The sequence below is a fragment of the Phasianus colchicus genome, chromosome 3 (assembly GCF_987193195.1).
Source record: "Phasianus colchicus chromosome 3, bPhaCol1.hap1.1, whole genome shotgun sequence".
Classification (NCBI taxonomy): domain Eukaryota; kingdom Metazoa; phylum Chordata; class Aves; order Galliformes; family Phasianidae; genus Phasianus; species Phasianus colchicus.
In genome coordinates, this window is record NC_143438.1 from 46,252,876 (window position 1) to 46,272,088 (window position 19,213).

Genomic DNA, 19,213 nt, shown 5'->3' on the forward strand with positions numbered 1-19,213 from the left:
GATGCTGCCCCTCACTGCTTTTGTGCTTCGCAAGGGCAGCAGTGGCGGCTCCATTTCCAGGCAGTGTGCATCCCTAAGTGATAGGAGTCCCCTAAATCCTGCTTCAGCAATGGTTCTGACCTGGGAAGAGGCACTTGGGCAGCAGCTCATCTGTCTTAATGCTGATGGGCTTTTCTGTGAACAGTAAGGAAAGTTGTCTTTGTAAGGTTAACTCTCAGCCATCACTCAGGGAAGAGAACATCCTGCCCAGGGAAGGCTGCCAGGTACACATGGTGTTTCTGAAGCCCTCTTGCAGCACCAACATTTTCCTGTATTCAGATGTAGTAGGATTTTTGTGAAAAGCAACTCAGTGTAACTTGGGTACCGTCCTAGGAAAGGAGGAGGACAGATTTTGTCACAGGCAAAAAAAATAAGACATGCAAGTTATTCCAGCTTCTCATATTTAGTCCCACTTGCTCACAATGTGTAGAAATCCTGAGCATTTTTATTATAACACGACCACATACAACAGTCTTGTGCAATTCCCTGTTAAAACATTGTACCTTGCAGCTGCTAGCTCCTATTTCTCAAAGCTGACATCTGTGTAGCTGCACAGATCGGCCATGTAAAACAGCTCTCATGTTGACCTTGTGTGACTCCTAAATTAGGACATTGAAGTGTGATGAATCAAATGTAGATGGTGCAGTGATGCAAGCAGTAGTATGTTCAAGTTGTCTGCTTATTTATCTCCATTTGGTGTAATGACTTAGTCTGTCACCAAGTAGAAATGCTTGGCAAAATATGGCATTGCTTATTTGCAGCAGAGATGTGACCATTTGGCTTGAGGACTCTGGTTTTGTTCTTCTGTATGCATCAGTAGTGGAATTGTCTCCACGAAGCAGAAATATAAAACCATCAAGCTCTGTTAATTACTTCCAAGTCTGGGGTGAGAAGAATTAACATTTGTTTGAAATTATGAAGGAGCTGGGGTGCATTTTTGCTTCCTGATCCAAGGCTGGATGTGTGTGACAAAATGTAAGTAAGCCTAAAGCTGCTTGCTCAGATGGTGCTAGAAGACTCAGTAAATTCAGTTAGCTTAGTACTCTTACGATACACTTCTGTGTCTGGTTTTTCTGTCATCTGAAGAACACGTGTTAGACTGTAGCAGCCACTCCTACAGTCTCCCTATCAATAAAACCATAGAGTATGTTTTCCTCAATCCTATCTAATGTATCACCAGAGCCTCAACAGAAATACTAATTTTAACAAAAATTAGGTTATGCTCTGCAACTTACTCCAGCATTGTTCCTAATGTTTTTGCTGAGTGTTAGCAAACCTCTTTTTGTTTTTATTTATTTAATTTTCTGTTGGCTTGTTATCACTTCTAAAACAGTTGGAGGCCAGCTTTGTTGGCATAGCCCCATCAGTTTGGATTGTGAAATATTCGCACACCCCGGCCAATGCTGCTGGATGGGCAGCATGGTGTGGGTAAAGCTGTGTTTTCCTCTGCTCCATTCGTGTAAGTCAGAGAGCTGGCACAGTTCTGAAAATGCATGTACCTACTGAGGGGCTCTGGTGACACTGCCATCATGGTGGGGTGATAAGGGGACGCAGCTTCAAGTGGGTGACCTTTGAGGAATGACAGGCTGTAATGAATATATTTGGCGTCACTTGACCACAAATGGCCACTGTGTAATGCAGACAGAAGACAATGTCTGCAGTGCTCTGCATTTGCCCTCATTATTTTAATGAAGATAAATTTGGAAGAAGCATTCTGTCTTCTGTTTCAGCATTCTGTTGGCTTTTGAATTAATTAATGTATTTCCATTCTGCTTAAAGTCGTGTGTATGTTACAGATAAAGAAACTGCCTGGCTGACATCAACTAAAATATTTATGTATGTGTGTGTGCATGTTTGAAATGAAGTGGGGAGATTTTTTCCTTTAGCTGAGGCGCACGTAGGGAAGCAGACAATGTCTGATGGCCCAAATAATTTTGAATTCCTTGTCATAGCTAACGCATATTAAAGTTGGCACAGATACTTATGAATAGGACATTTCTGTCTGTGGCTGTGGGATTTTTTTTGGAAATTCTTTCTCAATGTCACATATTACACTGAGAACTAGGATGACCTGAATTTTTACTGTCCAATAAAAGAGACCATGATCCTCCTGCTAAAAGCTCTTGCTGTAGACAATGAGTTATCTTTTCATATAACATTCTAGCAATGAAAAAGGTCAGTGGAACACTGAGAAAATGCTTTTTTATCCACTTTCATTCCATGTGAGATACTAGGCTCTCGCACTGATTTCAGTAAATGGTTTGTATTTCCCTGTATGTTAGACAGAAAAGGATCTTGGAATTAATCCACAATATTACCAAAGCAAGAAATGCCTACGCATTTGGCTTTTCCTCCAATGGATTGCCGAAATCTCAGCTCTAATAATCCATTGCAGGGAATATTTTTACCATTGTTTGTTACCACTGTTGCAAACAGAGTACATTCTGGTTTACTGAGATGTATCTTCACAATAAATCTGAAGTTGCAATTTGTGAAAGACAGCATAGATCTCTTAATTGATGTTTGCAATATGGCATGTACTGACTTATTTTTAACTCCGCAGCAAGTCCTGAGTTCTTATGAAAAGTGAATTTGCCCCATTCAGTTGATTCATATGAACCTGCAGATCAATTGATTTGAAAAAATGAATGAGTTGAAGTAAATCATGTGTGGGTTGGGTTTGAGGATTAAACAGTAAGGATGCTATTTTAATGGTTATGTTTATTTTTCAAACGTGATCTTTTTTCCCTCTTCATTTTCCACAGAAACGTTCCAGAGGTCAAGTGCTATTCGACAAAGTGTGTGAGCATCTGAACCTTTTGGAAAAAGACTACTTTGGGCTAACGTACAGAGACACAGAAAACCAAAAGGTATCCTACAAAATGGTGATTTGTCTTTGGCATGTGGATATTAGAGCTCTCCTGAGGCACACCCATACAGTTGCAAACAGTACAGAAGTGTTTTGTCTTCTCATCTAGTTGTGTATGTGTACCTTGAGTTATTACTTTTATAACTCCTAGAGCATCCCCTGGGTTTCCTTGGCTTCTGTCTGTGTGAGCATGAAAGAATTTAATCATATATCTCATTCTCCTTCTAGTTTGATTTGTTACATCACTGCCATCGATGAAAGTTGGTTCTGTGTTCCTATATACTGCTAAGCATATAATATTAATATGTGGCTTATTTAATAATATTAGTTTGAGGTACAGATAGGCAGGAGTACTTCCACTTCCAAGAAATCTTGATTTCCAGTCTTGACCTAGCTTAACGTAGCATTGTTCATTTGCCTAAATGCATAAGCAATTGACAGCAATAGTGAATCTCATTCTGTATTTCTACAACTCATGTTTAGCATTAAATGAGCTGTGTATTAACAGTATTAACAGAGTGCAAGATGATCTAAGGCTCAGGTAATATATGGATTATTGTGGGCACACTGTGATGAAAGGGAGAGTATCGATACTTCAAGTGCTGCATGGTGCTTTTTTTTTCTTTTTTTTCTTTTTTTTTGGACATTTTATGATAAATATTTTTAAAGAATCCAGTAACAAAACTTCTTAGCAAAGATCACCAGGTGAAGTTATTCTGTGCTTTGTATGGTCTCAAAGGTCTTCCCTGATAGGGCTGGAGTTATTACTGCCTCTTTAGCTCTTTATGCCAGGTGAGAACAGCTTTGTTTTCTAGGCTTCCCTTTGTTTCAGCTATATATGATACATAAGAAATGAGTGGGTTCTTTTTCTTCTCCTTTCTTACTGATTTCTAAATATGAGGATTCTGTTCCTGTTTCACAAAGTCACTTAAGCAGACACTTAAGCAATCTAGTCCAAGATAATACTTAACCATATACTTAGTTTTACATTGTAGTAAAAGTTAAGGAAATGTCGAAGTACATTTCCAGAGAGGAATGCATTCCTGTACTGGAAAGAAAAAAAAATCATTCATTTTAAACAGGTGGCTTAGAAGTATAGATCACCAGTCACTTTAGAGAGCTAAACAGCTGAAAATGGAGTGATCCCATATTTATAGATAGTTCAGTAACATGCACATTTCTAGTGTCAAAGTACTTAGCAATCTCACCTCCATCCTTTGCCAGACACCTACCAGCCAGAAAATATGTGCTCACATCACGTCACATTTGAAAATAGAAATCTTGATGAACATTTAATTTATTGGTGCATAGTGTGCTTTTACAGAAAGCTCAGAAATAACTGGAACTCCTCAGGCTCATGTTTTGCACCACTAACTGCATTTGGACAGCTGCAAACTGGTTGTTTTTCTTGGGTTTAAGGGTTGTTGTGTTCTGCCTGTTTGATATTTCTGTAATATTTTTTCTATGATACATCTGTTTTTCTTTCTTTGGAGAAAGTGGAACTTTCCTCGGGGAGGTGAACTTTTTGTTCTGGGTTCTGCAAGGCACATTAAATATTAATTCAATTCCATTAGAAGATAAGACAGAGCTGTGGGGTCCTCACCTCCCTGTATCACAGAGGCAGGGCAGAGGGGGCTCTATGAGCTGCCAGCTCTGGCCCTGGTGACTGCAGTAAGGGACTTCAGATTCCTGCTTGCCTCTAGAGGAATTTGGTTTCAGCCAGCAGTGCTCCTTGGCAGCCAGGGAATAGTAGCAAATCACAGTGATAATCCTAAGTTCCTCAATAGGGTTTTGTGTGATGTCCTTACAAAGCCACCAGGCTTGGGGCAACATGGATGAGGGCAGCCCTGGCAGTAACTCTGCCCCTGGAGATGCCCTCATGTTTACAGAGAGTTAGAAATGGGGCAGTGTCCTATGGCACATTTGCATGTCTTCTACGAAGATCAGTAGCAATCCTCATTCTGAAAGTTACCATTACCCCCGCCCACTGTTGCTCCAGAGAGAAGAGGGTTGGGCATGCAGGTTTTCTAGCTTTGTCTCATAGCACTGTTTTAAAAATGATGTTGATTGTGTTTTCTAACTCAAACTGAAGAAAGGAAACATTTTCTTTTCAGAATTGGTTGGACCCTGCCAAGGAAATCAAAAAGCAGATCCGAAGTAAGTTTGTTATCATTTGTATTTTTCTTTCAGTGATTCTGGAAAGCTTTTCCTTCTGGTGTACCCAGACCCCCAAAATTGAGAAAATAAGTCTCTTTGTTTCCAAACTGTTTTTATCTGTTCTCCACTGCTAGCACTAGACACAGCCTTAGTTTCCCAGCCAGTGCGGCCTCTGTACATACGGAAAGCTGCCTCAGAGAGATCTGTGGGTTGTAGTGCCTGTTCCCTTGTTGGCTTCCATCATGCAAAGGGTCTGGCTGGTGTCCCTGGTGTGGTGTCCCATGGCTTGATGTCCCAAGCTGGAAGATCTTGGTGGCAGATGGGCCGCAGAGCTGTAGCATCATATGTTCCATTGTGGTCGCAACCGCTCCAAAAAACATCCATAGGAGAGGTGTCCTGACACTGCGAGGCACAGGGGCCTGCCCCCCTGCACCTTCCTGTATGGAGAAAGCTTCTCACCTCAACCCTCTGCCCACAAGCACTGTGGGGCAGGTGTGCCACAGACCCCTCATCCCTACCTACATGCAGAATCATGGAATCACAGAATTGTTTGAGTTGGAAGGGACCCTCTAAGGCCATCTATTTCGGATCGCCTGCAGTAAGCAGGGAGACACCTACAGCTAGATCAGCTTGCTTAGAGGCTCATCTAGCCTGACCTTGAGTGTCTCTAAGGACAAGACATCCACCACCTCTCAGGGCAACCTGTTCCAGTGCCTCACTACCCTTACTGTAAAAAACTTCTTCCTTATGTCCTGTCTGAATCTCCCCTCTTTTAGTCTGAAAGCATTTCCCCTTGTCCTTTCACAACCAACCCTACTTAATGAGTCTGTTCCTTCTTTCTTATAACCCCCCTTTAGATACTGAAAGGATGCTATCGGGTCTCCCTGGAGCCTTTTCTTCTCCAGTCTGAACAGCTCCAGCTCTTTCAGCCTGTCATATATATATATATACATATACATATATATGTTACTTATTTATGCTACTGATGTTTATATCAAATCCAGGCACACTATTAGTACCCCCACTGAAATACTGTTCTGATGCAAAGATAGCACTCTAAAATAACTTCCCTTTCTGCATTTCAAAAGCTTGAACTTTGCTTCTAAAATGAATGTTCAATTCACAGAGAACTAGTCAATTTTCTGCTTCACGTGAATATTTTAAAAAGTCCTGTTGTTAAATTTAGCTGTCTGCTACATTAGAAATTCAAAAATGTCTGGAAGGAAAACTCTGTCAGGACTGCCAGGCTCGAAACTTGACCTGCCTTTTTTTCACCCTCACTTCTTCAAATTGATGAAATGTTTGTGTGTGTTACTTTTTTTCTTTGGAAAACCTGAGTATTTTTTGTCATTGCCCATTTTGTAAGTAACCTAGTACCTATGTTTTTACAAGCAAACCTATCTGATGGTTCACGTATCTTGGATCAGGCCTGGCAAATGAGTCAGTCCCCTCTCTGAGATTCAAAGGGTTGAATCCTCTGCTGCTGTGAGCAGCTGCACCTTTCCACTACTGTTATTTCCATTATAAGTAAATGATCAGCAAAGAAGAGCCGTGAAAATCTGTGCTCCATTGTATGCTTTTTTTTTAGTTCATGATGGAGGTAGCTCTGGAGAGGAAGGTGCTGGAGACCTTGTTGAGTCAAGTTATGCTGTTTGTCAGTGCAAGGAAAGCAGCTCAGCTTCAAACTGCTGATGTGAAATGCATTAAATATGTGCCCAAGCTGTGAATTGGACAGTGAAAGGTTGTGACAGTGAGAGATTAACCAAGGCAGAAAAATATAGAGCTGGATGTGGAATGGGGACAGTTGTATTTGCAAGAGATGACAGTGATAATTTACTTGCTCTGAGAATTCACTGTAGAAATTGGGAACAGGAGAAGTGTGGAAAAGTAGGATTCTTGTGCACGACATATCACAAAAGGCACAAAAATACATGTGTGCTGTAGAGCACTCAGATATTCATGATTCTACTACAAACATTGGTGATTTCTTTCCAGTGTCTGAGAAACAAGGCTGTCACTGTATCCATGGCCTCTGGTTGTGCCCCATTGGTTTTAACCTACTGCGTGTTATTTAAACCCCTGTAAGTGAGGGGAGAAGGCTTCTCACTCAGTTATCTTAACCAGTCATGTTTTGCATTTTCCTTGAGATCTCTAAGTAAAATAGCTCCAAACGCTCAATCGGGAAGATCTTGCAGTATTTCCAGTCAGGCATTCACTCTGTCCAGCTTATAAGCTTTCTACACCAGATATACTTTGAAAACCCATGTTCATTAGCAGGTGCCCAGACACAAGGTGCCTCTGGATTGAAGATCATGAGTTCATCAGGAGTCCTGTTTTTCACAGCACACACAAGCATTTTCTTATTACACTGCCAATACAGAACTTTCTGAGAGAGACATTTACTTATTTCTAGTTAATCTGTAATTAGATTATTTTCTGCAATAATTTCTGAAATATTCGATCTATTTCAGAAAATTTAAGTGTCATTACTTCATCTTTGGTTTCTTGTGCGCAGAAATACTGTAACTTATGAACATATGTGATGTGTATTCCACAATGAAGCTCACTGAAAAGTCCCGTTAATGAGATACCACCATGGTGCTTGTTAGCACTTTCTGGTTTGGGATTAGTTGCTGCTTTTCACTTGCTTTAGAGATAAGCATTAGTATAACCTCTCTCTTATTAGAAAATAGTGTTCATATTTACATTGCAGTATTCAATACTTTTTTTTTCCCCCAGTCTTTATATTCTTATGAACAACATCTAATGCTAACTCTCCAAAACACTTTTCGCTAAATAGTTGCAGTGATGCAAGCCTGTATCCCACAGGTCACCTAAACTGACTTGAAATTACTAAGTAGGAATTTCCTCACTTTGTGCTTAAGGCCAGTTTCCAGCTACAGTCTCTGCATTTGTTCTTGTAGTGTTCTATCACTCAACAGTGGCTGCCACTGCACTGCTCATTTGAAACCTACTTTGCCATGTTTCCAGGGCCTATGTGTTTGGAATTACTGCTTTTAGAGTTAGCATAAGCTGTGTTTTCAGGTGGTTAATTCCAGTAAATGTGTTTTTTTTGTTTGTTTGTTTTTTTCAGACTGAATTTTTGTAAGTATTAGCAGTGAATTGCTGCTCCCTTAGGGTCCTCGCCTCAGTGAAAATGTTACTAAATAAGAAAAGAGCTGTAAGGAGGATCTGATCTAATACCATAATTGTGAAAGGGAAAATCAGTATCTCCAGAATGGTACACAAGAAAAAGATACTATATCCTATTCTTATTACTTTTTTTACTGGATTATTTTCAAATTTGCTGGTAATCAAATAACATGAACATCTCCATTTGTAATCCCAGTGCGCTTTCAGTAAACCTGTGTTCTTTTCCAGGTGGTGCTTGGCAGTTTGCGTTTAATGTGAAATTCTACCCTCCGGATCCTGCCCAGCTATCTGAAGATATTACCAGGTGTTTAAAACATTAAATACATTTCTAGAAGGGCCTTAAAAGCTGTTCTTTAGAGCACTTATTCTCTAATTACCCAAGAAAGGGGACGTTTTATATTCCCATTGATTTGCTTTCTCATATGAGCTTATGGAAAATATGTGATGCTTTGACAGAAAGGACACTGTGAATAGTGTTTGGTCCTCTGAACTCAGACAACATTTTTCATTTATTTATTTACAATCTAACACCAGAAACAAGCTTTTTTCATATACGTGTTCTGGAGAATTTATTTTGATTTTCACAGAGATGCCCAATGTTTAGTTTTGCCAATGGTAAGAAGATTTTATTGTTAGCAAAATCACAAGTATGAAAGAAAAGAGGAGAACAAGCATGACTGTAAATTTTGTGCACTGTTGGGCTAGGTGTGTGGTTGGTGTGTATGGTATGATGAATGTGGTGATAATGAGCTCTGCTGAAGGGAAGGATTGCTTTTATCCTTCTTTACCCTTATCCTGCTTTTACTGCTTTTAATTAGGTTCAAGGTACACAGACTGTATCTTTGCTAAAAATATTTGAAACATTTCCTTATTCCTCCCATTTGGTGCAAATCCGTTTTATGTATCAGCTCCGTGTTGGGGTAAGCTGTGTTGACTAAGGCACCAAAAATCATACCTCACCTCCAAGCAACGGCCGGTTGGCATTAGATTGGCAGCAAAGCTCTTGGAAGGGTCAGGCTTTCTTTCTCACCCTTAAGCCTCCCAAGGGAACTCCATGTCTTAACTACAAAGCCAATGCTCTTCACTTTTTCCTGGTTTCTTCTAATCAGTGCTTACCTCTGTGCTTTTAACATCATTCACTGTTTAAATGTATTTTTGAGAAAGCTTCTCAGTTTACTAAAGAAACATCTTTTTTTGAATGGCTGCCCCTTCAGGAATGTTATTTTATGTTTCGCCTTAAAGAAAAGAGTTATCAGTTAGCTGTATCTCAGTAATATATTATATAAACCTATGGATAATTCTCCTGAATCACCAAACAAAATGACAACACATTTTATCAAGAAATCTCCATGCAGCTTTATAATGATTAATTAAGCTTTGCTACCCACAAGTTAGGCAAAGGATATTTTTAATTCTTAATTATTGATAATGCAAGAAGCTCTGGGCTTGGGTGTTTGCTGCCTCTCGGAAGTGGCTCCTTTGCTGGTGGGGCTGGAGGAGCTGTGTGTGAGCAGTGGCGGTGCTCCTTTGCAGGTACTACCTCTGCTTGCAGCTGAGAGATGACATCGTGTCTGGCCGGCTGCCTTGCTCCTTTGTCACCCTTGCCCTGCTGGGCTCCTACACTGTGCAGTCTGAGCTTGGTGACTACGACCCTGATGAGTACGGCAGTGACTATGTCAGTGAGTTTCGCTTTGCACCGAATCACACTAAAGAGCTGGAAGATAAGGTGATTGAGCTGCACAAGAGCCACAGGTAGGTGGATGATGGCTGTAGGTGTTGCATTTCAATTCATATTCTGTTTCCTTAATATCAATGCTCAAGTTGGTTGTTTTTCTTCAGGGGAATGACACCTGCTGAGGCTGAGATGCATTTTCTGGAGAATGCCAAAAAGTTATCGATGTATGGAGTAGATCTCCATCATGCCAAGGTATGGACTGCAGTTCTTCCTGCCGGGAACCCACAATAGTCATCTTTCTCATGTACCTGAATTTGCATGGACTCTGATTTATTCTTTCTTGCTGTTCTGAGACAGGCAGATTGGGGGATAAATCACTAGTCAGTGTGAAGAAAGGTGACTCCTGGGATAAGCATCTTGTAACTGGAACATGATTCAGCCTATAGACTACATGTTGTTTCACATCAACACTCTGTGCTGAATAAACAGCCTAACCCTTTGGGAAAAAAACGCCAAATGGACACAGTAATGAGAAAGGATATTAGAAGCTATCTGGAGAGTGATCAATTGTCATTTCCTTCAGCTACATTTTGCAATTTAATAAGGCCAAGTGTGGCATCTTAGCTAAATAAACAGATCATTTCCAACATGCAGAGAACTCTGAAGCAGTCATTCAGCTGTGCTGAAGACCTAATCAGATTGATAGTCGTAGGGAAGTAGCAGCTGATCTCTCTTCTGAAATGTGGTCGTTCCAGTTGACTGGAAGGGCAGTAATTCTGCTGGAAACATTCTCCCACGATGAGGTGATTTCCCTAATGATCAGCAGGTTAAGTTAAAAACCAAAAATGGTCATTTCTCTTGTGGCTTGGGAGAGTCACCTGCCAGCTTTGTATCTGTGGCTTTTCTTTTTTTGCCCAAATAAGCAATTACTTCACCCTCCACTCTTCAACTTTTCTTCACTTATCAAAGTAAGGTTAATGGATGTTAACATCTCTGAGGTTAGCAAGCATCCTTGGCAAATGAGTACCAAAGAAAGACTCCTGAGCTGTGCAGAGCGCTGCATTTTCTGTAAAGGTCAAATTGCTGTGAGCCTGTTTTTATGCTGCAACAGATCCTTTCAAGAACTGAGATAAATTTGCAGTTCGGATCTTGAAAGGGCCTGCAGCCATTTCCGTGGGGCGTTTCATAGGAATTGTGCATGTGTGTTACAAAATTCAAAGCAATCTTTTGTGTTCTCTTAATTACCACTACTGAAAATGAAAAATCTGGGTATGGCTCAATGGGCAGCACTTGACCAGGAGGCATGCCGCTGCTCTTCCTGCGTCTTGCAGATAGGCACAGAATCTTGAGGCACTTTTGGAGAAGAGATAGAAATGGATTGGTGAATGTCACTCAGTAGCTTTTTTTCAACATCCTTTGTCCAACACAAAGAGATCTGCAGAACAGCAACAAAGTGAGTTCCTGTTCTCGATATGTTACGAGCTTCATTACTAAAATTTGACATAGCATGGCATTAAGGGCTGAGTATTTTTCTTTTTAAAGACTGGATAAAGGCTGTGAAATTTGTTAGGATGTCCTGAGATAACCTTTCTTTTCTCCTCCTTACAAAGTATCAGTGTCCATTTTTACTTTTCTGTTCTTTATCTTGAAAGACTTGGAGAAAAGTAAGTTGGTAGGCAAGTCAATGTCTCTCTAAAGTAATTTTCTTAATATTAAAAGCTGTATTGCTCACTGAATTGGGTATGTCTGTGGATTAAGAAACCCAATAGCAATCTCAAAAATGGAGCTAAAAAAGGGAAAATTAGAATGGGCATGAGAAGTAGCATTTAGTTTTAATTAGGCCTGCTGATGTGATGGGATGGTATCAGGCTGCTGGACAAGTGTCTCTGTGGGTGCCTTTTTGAAGTCATGCAGTGGCAGATGTCTCAGTGTCAGTGTCAATTCATTAAGGCTGTGCAGGTATCTGAGGTATTCAACAGATGCTGGGCTTGCCAACTGCTGTTAAAGCTAGCTCTCAATTAGGTAGCACAGAGCTATAATTAAAATTGTGTTCAGATAGACAGATTTGTCCTCTGGGCTGTCAGCACTCTGACAAAACCTTCCATTCATGTGAGGAGCTCGATGTCTCCTGATGTTGCAGCAAAGAGTGTTGTGTTCTATGGCTCCCCCCAAAAAAGCCCAATTTCCCTCTTAACCAGGTTTTGATTGGCACCAATAATTTCACACTGAAAAGCAGCTTCTGATACCTACAAACAAAAAAAGCTTTGAATGCTTTGAGATCTGCTGTAAAGGTGGAAAGGAAGAAAGCATTTCTCAATAAGGTTTTGGGCAAGTATAGCAGAAACAGCAGCCCTTCTATCTGCAGTTATATGTCTTATGTGAGCATTTCAGGATCATTCCAGGTAATGTGATTACAAGCAATAAGGCTTCATTTTTTTTTCAAATGTATTTGCTGTATTTAGAGGTTCCTCTTGGCCTAGGAAATTGGCAAACTGAACTCCAGCAAAAAGATTACCTTTTTTTCTTCTCTAGTGGCCCACTATGATACCACCTGAGAACTCTATATTGAAAAGATACCTTTCTGGTGTGACACCATCTTTGTTGGAACACAACATCCTTTATTTATGTGTTTTTTAACACTGGAGTGACCTCGTGGTACTAATTCTGTGTCACATATCTGATTTTAAAACATTTTTTTTTTACTTCAAGCTGTGCTGTTGCTTTTTTTTTTTATCTGACCACATATGCCTTTGTGCTCATCTTAAACATAATTAGACTTCTATTGTGTGGGAAAACTAGCAGCAAATTATTAATTCATTTCTTGATTATCACAGAGTGACATCTTCGTAGCTGCTGTTGTTAAACTTGTAACTCTAAGTTATTTTAAAATAATTACCAAAGGACTCTATTCTTTAAGACAAACATTTATTTTCTCCAACACTGTTAATGCTTAGCTAAATAGAAAATAGAATTATACAGGCTAGTGGTGATACACTGAAAATTGACTTAGACTATTTGAAAGCTTCTAAAGGAAAGAGAAGAATATAGTTCTTACTTAAAATACACATCTGTTTAGGTATATTCTAATAAGATTTTGGCCAAAGCTTTTATGATGCTAACATGTCTGACCTACAGCTTGCTTCCCTGTCAAAATGAGTTATAAAACAGCCACATTTAAAATAACCTTTCTGATCTAAATGTCCAACTTTATGCCAACTGGTAATTTTACATACAACAGCAGACAAGTGAGGAAGTGAAAATACTGAACATAGGCAGAACAGCATTAAAGAAGCTAGCAGATCAGCCAAAACCAAGATAGGGTAACTACAGGAGAAAAAATGGTGTGATTCACAGCATTTACTCATAGAGTGTGGGAGATGCTGGGACTGGTAAATGTGTATGCAGTCCTACTTATTTTCAGTCTTGCATTTATCCTAATAACACTTAAGAAGTAATTAAAATGTGTAATATGGTTAATATCATCATTTTAATACCACATATAATGTTACTCCCTCCATTTATAGTTTTTCTAAAAGATAACTTCTGAAACACTGACATTCTCTCATTCTGCCCAGCCTTTCTATTCCTTGAATGCAAGGAATAGTTGATGAGTAGAGTAGCTCTCAGAAATAACACTGTTGTAGCTGGTGCATGAAGAACAGGTAGCTCAGGTAGAAACACAGTATATGAGTGTCTGTATTGGGATTTAAAGAGAGAGTTGTTCAACAGAGTATGTTGCTTGTTGTTCCAGGATTCTGAAGGAGTGGAAATCATGTTAGGAGTTTGCGCAAGTGGCCTCTTAATATACCGAGACCGACTCAGAATAAATAGATTTGCCTGGCCAAAGGTTCTGAAAATTTCATACAAAAGAAACAACTTCTACATCAAAATCCGACCAGGGGAGGTAAGGACATCCTGACACTCCTCAGTGAACAAATCTTTTCAAAAAAACCTGTGTCTCATTGATTTGTTGATTTGTCATGTCTTTAACATTCCTCTTCCCTTATATTTTTTAATTTGTGTTGATTTTCTTAGGAAAGATTAGGTAAATATTTAAAATACAGGTAAAATGTTTTTTCTGTTTACAACCCTGAACTCACATAAACAGCTGTCTGCATGCAAAGAGCTCATTCATATTATGAATACTTCGGGAATTTAAGTAACATTTTGCTTATTCATGGAGTGCTCATCATCCATCATCATGTTGTGTATTGAATTAGTGTCTATTCATATTACCCACTAAGACACAGATAGGTCATACCAAATTTTATAACCGTATCAGATTTTATATTTGGAGCTCGAGTCGAAATCCAGAGACTGATAAAAACGAGGGCAACATCCATCATTCAGCATTTTGCTGGCTACATGCTTTTGCCCTTCCAGGCCCATAGAGGCTCATGTTCTGACGCGGGATGTAGTGTGAAATCTCGTATCGTGAGTGCCCTCTCGTGGCTCAGCCTGATGCATAGCAAATACACCGACAGTAACGCGTTGGTTTACCTCCTGTTAAGTAGGCGTTAACACAGAAACAGGATGATAAATCATAGCAAAAATCGCAGGAAGAGTTCAAGATTATCATTAACAAAACAGTGTCTCAATTTCAGCTGCTGGTACAGCAATCAGTTTGCAACAGATTAAAAAAAAAACGTATCCATTTTAGAGGTTGGAGCTATATAGCAGGACAGAAGTCATTTGGTTGAGGATGGCATTTCTCCCTCAATGAAACACTGCAGTGGGAGTCCTGAGCCAACTCCTCACTTCATAAGTGACCTGGGAAATCTGCTGCGGCCACCACCGTAACTGGGGCTTGAGCAGTTGTAGAGTTGTCATCCAAAATATACAGTCTTACATCTTCTGTCACACAACAGACACAGTTTTAACAACCAACCTCACATCTCGAGTTTAATTTAAAAGAAAAAAAAGAAGAGCCACTGATGTTCTCAGTTCTGCACTCAGGTTCTCCTTTTGAGCTCTGCTGGTGTTGGTATGTAGCTTTCTGGGACCAGGTCGTAGTTAATACCACAAAATGATCAGTGCAGTCCATTTCAGATTACATTTGATAATGTGAGTCACCATCCCATGTGTTGTTTCAATCATCTTCATTATTTTTGCTGTTTTCTGATGTATTTCTCTCTTGTCAGTTCCCCGTAGAGATCCAGGCTTCCTTACAAGTGCCCTTCTACTATCTTTCCCTGATCACAGCAACACTGTTTCACCTACTCAGCTATCTGCATGTAGTCATCAACATCGTACAGCAGTTGCAGCTGTCACAGCTTTTGCATCTGTAATATAAATCTACAGCACAACCTAGAGAGGTCACCTGGTGTCCCCAGCCAACTCTTTCAATTACCTGCTCTTCTTCTCATCTATCCCAGGATACAAATTAGTTAAAAACACTGTGATTTACTAACTCTAGTTCTTTCACTCTAATTCTAAATACAAGGCTGCGTGAGACCAAATCAGTCCCAGGAGACTATTGCTCCCCTCCAGGCTGTTATCAGGCTTCCCACTGTTCTTTAAACTGTTGAAGTTAAAACAACAGGGTTGAAACATTTACATGTTGTTTGTTTCTCTCAGAAATTTCCCAAGTCTTAACTGATCTTTTTGTTAATATCGTGCATAAAGCATCAGTGTCACCATCAAAAACGTTCTGCTCGTTATTTTGCTTTTCCCCATAAATCCCCGAAGGCTGCCTGTGGTTACCACTCCCAGTTTCCTTCTGAGACTGTAGTCTGTTGGATGCATATATATATGATGATATACATCAGCACATACTTTACCTTTGCAATTAGATTGTATAGACAGGAAATTAAGATGAACTTATGTACCTGTGCACACTGCCTAATATAGTTGCACTGCATCAAATATGTACTTTTTCTTTTTCCTCCCTAGTTTGAGCAGTTTGAAAGCACTATTGGGTTTAAGTTGCCAAATCATCGTGCTGCAAAGCGCTTATGGAAAGTGTGTGTTGAGCACCATACATTTTTCAGGTATGTGTCATTTCCTAAAGGTGTGCCATAAGATCCAATGAAAAATTTTCAGCAGAGACTAAACCCTTCAAATCAAATTGTCTTTTTGATCAAGAAGTGACTCTGAGCACTCCTTAAAAATACAAAATGTTTAAAATCACTATATGGTTCTTACCTTGCTTTGTCTCTGCATGATAACATAAGTCACTGTAATTAAAAAGCCTAGGGACTCTTCTGCACGTACATTTCTCTGTCTAGGTAGAATAACGTATATGGAAAGCTATTGGGAAATATGTATAAGAGTGAAAACAAAAAAAAAAATAAAGTTGACTTAATTATAGATGAAAACACAGACAGTAACCTGTAGTGTATTTTTTGGTCACCTATAGTACCCAGCCCATAGATGTGAGTTTTGCATCAATGAGAAATTTTTGAACCATGCATATACAGCTACTTTTTTGACATCTAAGAAGACATGAAAATGGGTGTTAAGTACTTAAAATTCCCTCTCGAGTGAAGAATTTCTCTGCTTTTCTGGAATTATTGGTTCAAGCTGTCTGCATGTTTTTATAAAACATCTTAGCGTCACAGGATCTAAAAAGAAATTGTACATTTTGGAATGTTTTCTGGGTTTTAATAGGAAGTTGATTTTTAAAGCATAAACTCCATAGCAGGAGGATGGATTCTTCAGCAAACTCCGTAGCCAAAATACAGAGGGTGGGAAGGCTCTAACCTGAAAAATTTTGCATCCCTGTTAACAAATCTGCCCCTAAATTCTTAGCTCTTTAGCTAAGAGATCTTACAGTATTATATGCGAGGCATTGTTTGATCCCTTTTTTTGGCATAGACCCGTGAGATGCAGGTCCCAGTGGTGTTCTCCCTTCTGCAAAAGTAGTAGGCTGATCTGTGAAGTATGCGGAGTAATCCCTATGCGCTCGGTGTGTTTTAGGCTCCTTCTACCTGAAGCACCTCCAAAGAAGTTCCTCACACTGGGCTCCAAGTTTCGTTACAGCGGTAGGACACAGGCTCAGACGAGAAGAGCCAGCGCACTCATAGACCGGCCCGCACCTTACTTTGAGCGGTCTTCTAGTAAACGTTATACGATGTCCCGCAGCTTGGATGGGGGTAAGGTCATCTTCATTGACTTGGTCAGAAGTTACAGTCGTGATGGTCACTGCTTTAAATTTGATGGAAACCTCTTTGTAATTTCATATCCCCTGAACTTCGGCTGAGAGAAGAACGTGAGTACCTGCACGTTCGCTATGTACCAGTGATGGAGGTTGTATCAATACAGCCAGTTCTTCTAATGGCCTGCAGCGCACAGCTTGTGTGGGAAGAGACACGACTTATAGTTGTCTGCATAACTGGACTTGGAAATTAGGTCCATAAAATTTTGCAGTGGGAATGTTCACCTGGGTAGTAGAGGGTAAAGCTGTAGAGAAATCTCTCACATGATGGTCCTACAAAGCTTGCTGACTTTCAGTAGGGCGTCTTCTCTGTTGTTCTGGAGCCTTTTATGAAATGACTGCCTGCAGTGGTTTCTCAGGAGCCCTCTCCCACTTGGGAAGCCAGTGAGCCCCAAAGAGAAAAGCAGGAAACCAAGTCCTTGCCTCATGACTTCTGCTCCCTTTCAGGAGAGAGAAAAGAGATCTGACACCAAGACCTACAGTATTATAGGGAGCGCGGCCTGTGGCTTGCCACAGGCAAGCTGCAGATAAATAATGTCCTCAGCTTACTGCTACTGCAATTATAAGGTGTTTGCCTGCAGGATGGTTTGAGACCCTGCTCTTCATGGGCCCCACTCCTTGGCCTCACCCCTGCAAAGCACTTTCTTGCTTGGGAAAAGAACAAAGTACTGGATCTGCCATACTGGGCTTTCCCACTCAATCAAGTCTGATTTCAAGGCTTTGTCAGAACTTACAAGAGTAATTGTTTGGGTTTTGTTAAATTTGGCCTTTTTTTTTTTTTTTTGCAGGTTTTTCAATTAAGTATGTATTTAAATTCACAGATGAATTATATTCCTTCATAGAGTAATAACACAAGCATCTTAGTTTGATGAGCCCTTTTTACATACATCACTTTTGAGCATGCAAGATGGAGAATAACATAGGCAGTTTAATAGCTGGTCCCCCTCTTCCTCATTTTCTCTGTGGTTCATGGAATCGAGGTTTGCTGCTCCTCTAAGTTAGGCCAGCTTGTGATGCAGACTCTCAGCTTCTTCATCAGCTGTTATTGTCAGCTATTAAGTAAAAAAAAGCTGCAATTTATTTTTGTAGAAAAAAAATATTCACACTAAATTTAGAATCACTATGGTTTATTAAAAAAAAAAAAAAGTGAATTATTTAGTCAAATATTACCAATGAATTTCAATGAATATAGCTAATAGTGGGGGGGGGGGGAAGAAGCATTGACTTAAAAGTACTAGTGACAAGCCTTCTTTTCTCCCCCCTGAAGGTGCTGCTTGTCATTAATAATTTTGGAATCCTCTAATTCTGATGTGCTTCTTGCTTGTTACCAAGCAACTGGTGACCTGATTGCTGTGCATGTGTCTCAAAGCAGAAATTACCCTTCTGCACTATTTTGTTTGTAACATCTAAACAAGATGTCTCCCTTTACTTGTTTTGCTTTCTCCCGCCTCCTAAGCTCTTTCCCAAGGGACAAAATATCTGAAAGCTTTTCCTGAGCATTTGTTAGACTCTGCAAGATTTTTATTATGGTAATTTGCCTAAGTGCAAATGGGGAAAAGATTTTTTTTTTTTTTAATTAATGCTTATGATTTGTTCACTAATCTTTTTACTGTAACAAAAACATGCCAATAATGTTCTGCATCATGATTAATTACACTGTGATCCTGGCCCTGTGGTTTGCTACACATGCAAGTAACTTTACAGGTTTGATTAGTCCTGGTGAATCAGTAATTAATTGCAGAGCAAAGAGCAGGATCTAGTGTTTGTGTTACATTAGTGTTTTTATTACATTCTATCTGTATATTTACTCTCTATTTTGAAATCCTTAAGATACGATTAAGTATGATAAATTATCAAGCATTTACATCCTAGAAAATTCTGGTTTTATCCATTGAATCAAATGCCATGACTTTCCAGAATTTTTTAGGATAACGAGTTGACTTAACTGACAGAATTTAATACTTGATAATTGAAAGATCGGATTTCTTGTCTCTCAGATACTTCATGTTTGTTACATCAATAATGTCATTTCCTGCAGTGCATTGCATTATTTACCCTGCATTTGATCTGTACTGCTCTATTCTGACATTAAAAAAAAAAAAAAAAAAAAAATCTCTTCCATCCCCATGGCTGATGTTTTCCCATATGTTTCCAGCCTGATATA

General features: G+C 39.6%; 1 protein-coding gene across 15 annotated transcripts in view; it reads left to right on the forward strand.

The window, feature by feature from the left end:
* EPB41L3 (erythrocyte membrane protein band 4.1 like 3) overlaps window positions 1-19,213 on the forward strand; it is a 138,424-nt gene that overhangs the window by 93,352 nt on the left and 25,859 nt on the right. For all 15 annotated transcript variants that reach the window (XM_031588932.2, XM_090137400.1, XM_090137402.1 and 12 more), the window contains exons 4-11: window positions 2,805-2,909; window positions 5,023-5,065; window positions 8,447-8,522; window positions 9,752-9,970; window positions 10,058-10,145; window positions 13,645-13,797; window positions 15,786-15,883; window positions 16,812-16,987. In XM_031588932.2, coding sequence (XP_031444792.2) covers window positions 2,805-2,909; window positions 5,023-5,065; window positions 8,447-8,522; window positions 9,752-9,970; window positions 10,058-10,145; window positions 13,645-13,797; window positions 15,786-15,883; window positions 16,812-16,987 — 958 coding nt within the window. The remainder of the gene's footprint in view (window positions 1-2,804; window positions 2,910-5,022; window positions 5,066-8,446; window positions 8,523-9,751; window positions 9,971-10,057; window positions 10,146-13,644; window positions 13,798-15,785; window positions 15,884-16,811; window positions 16,988-19,213) is intronic.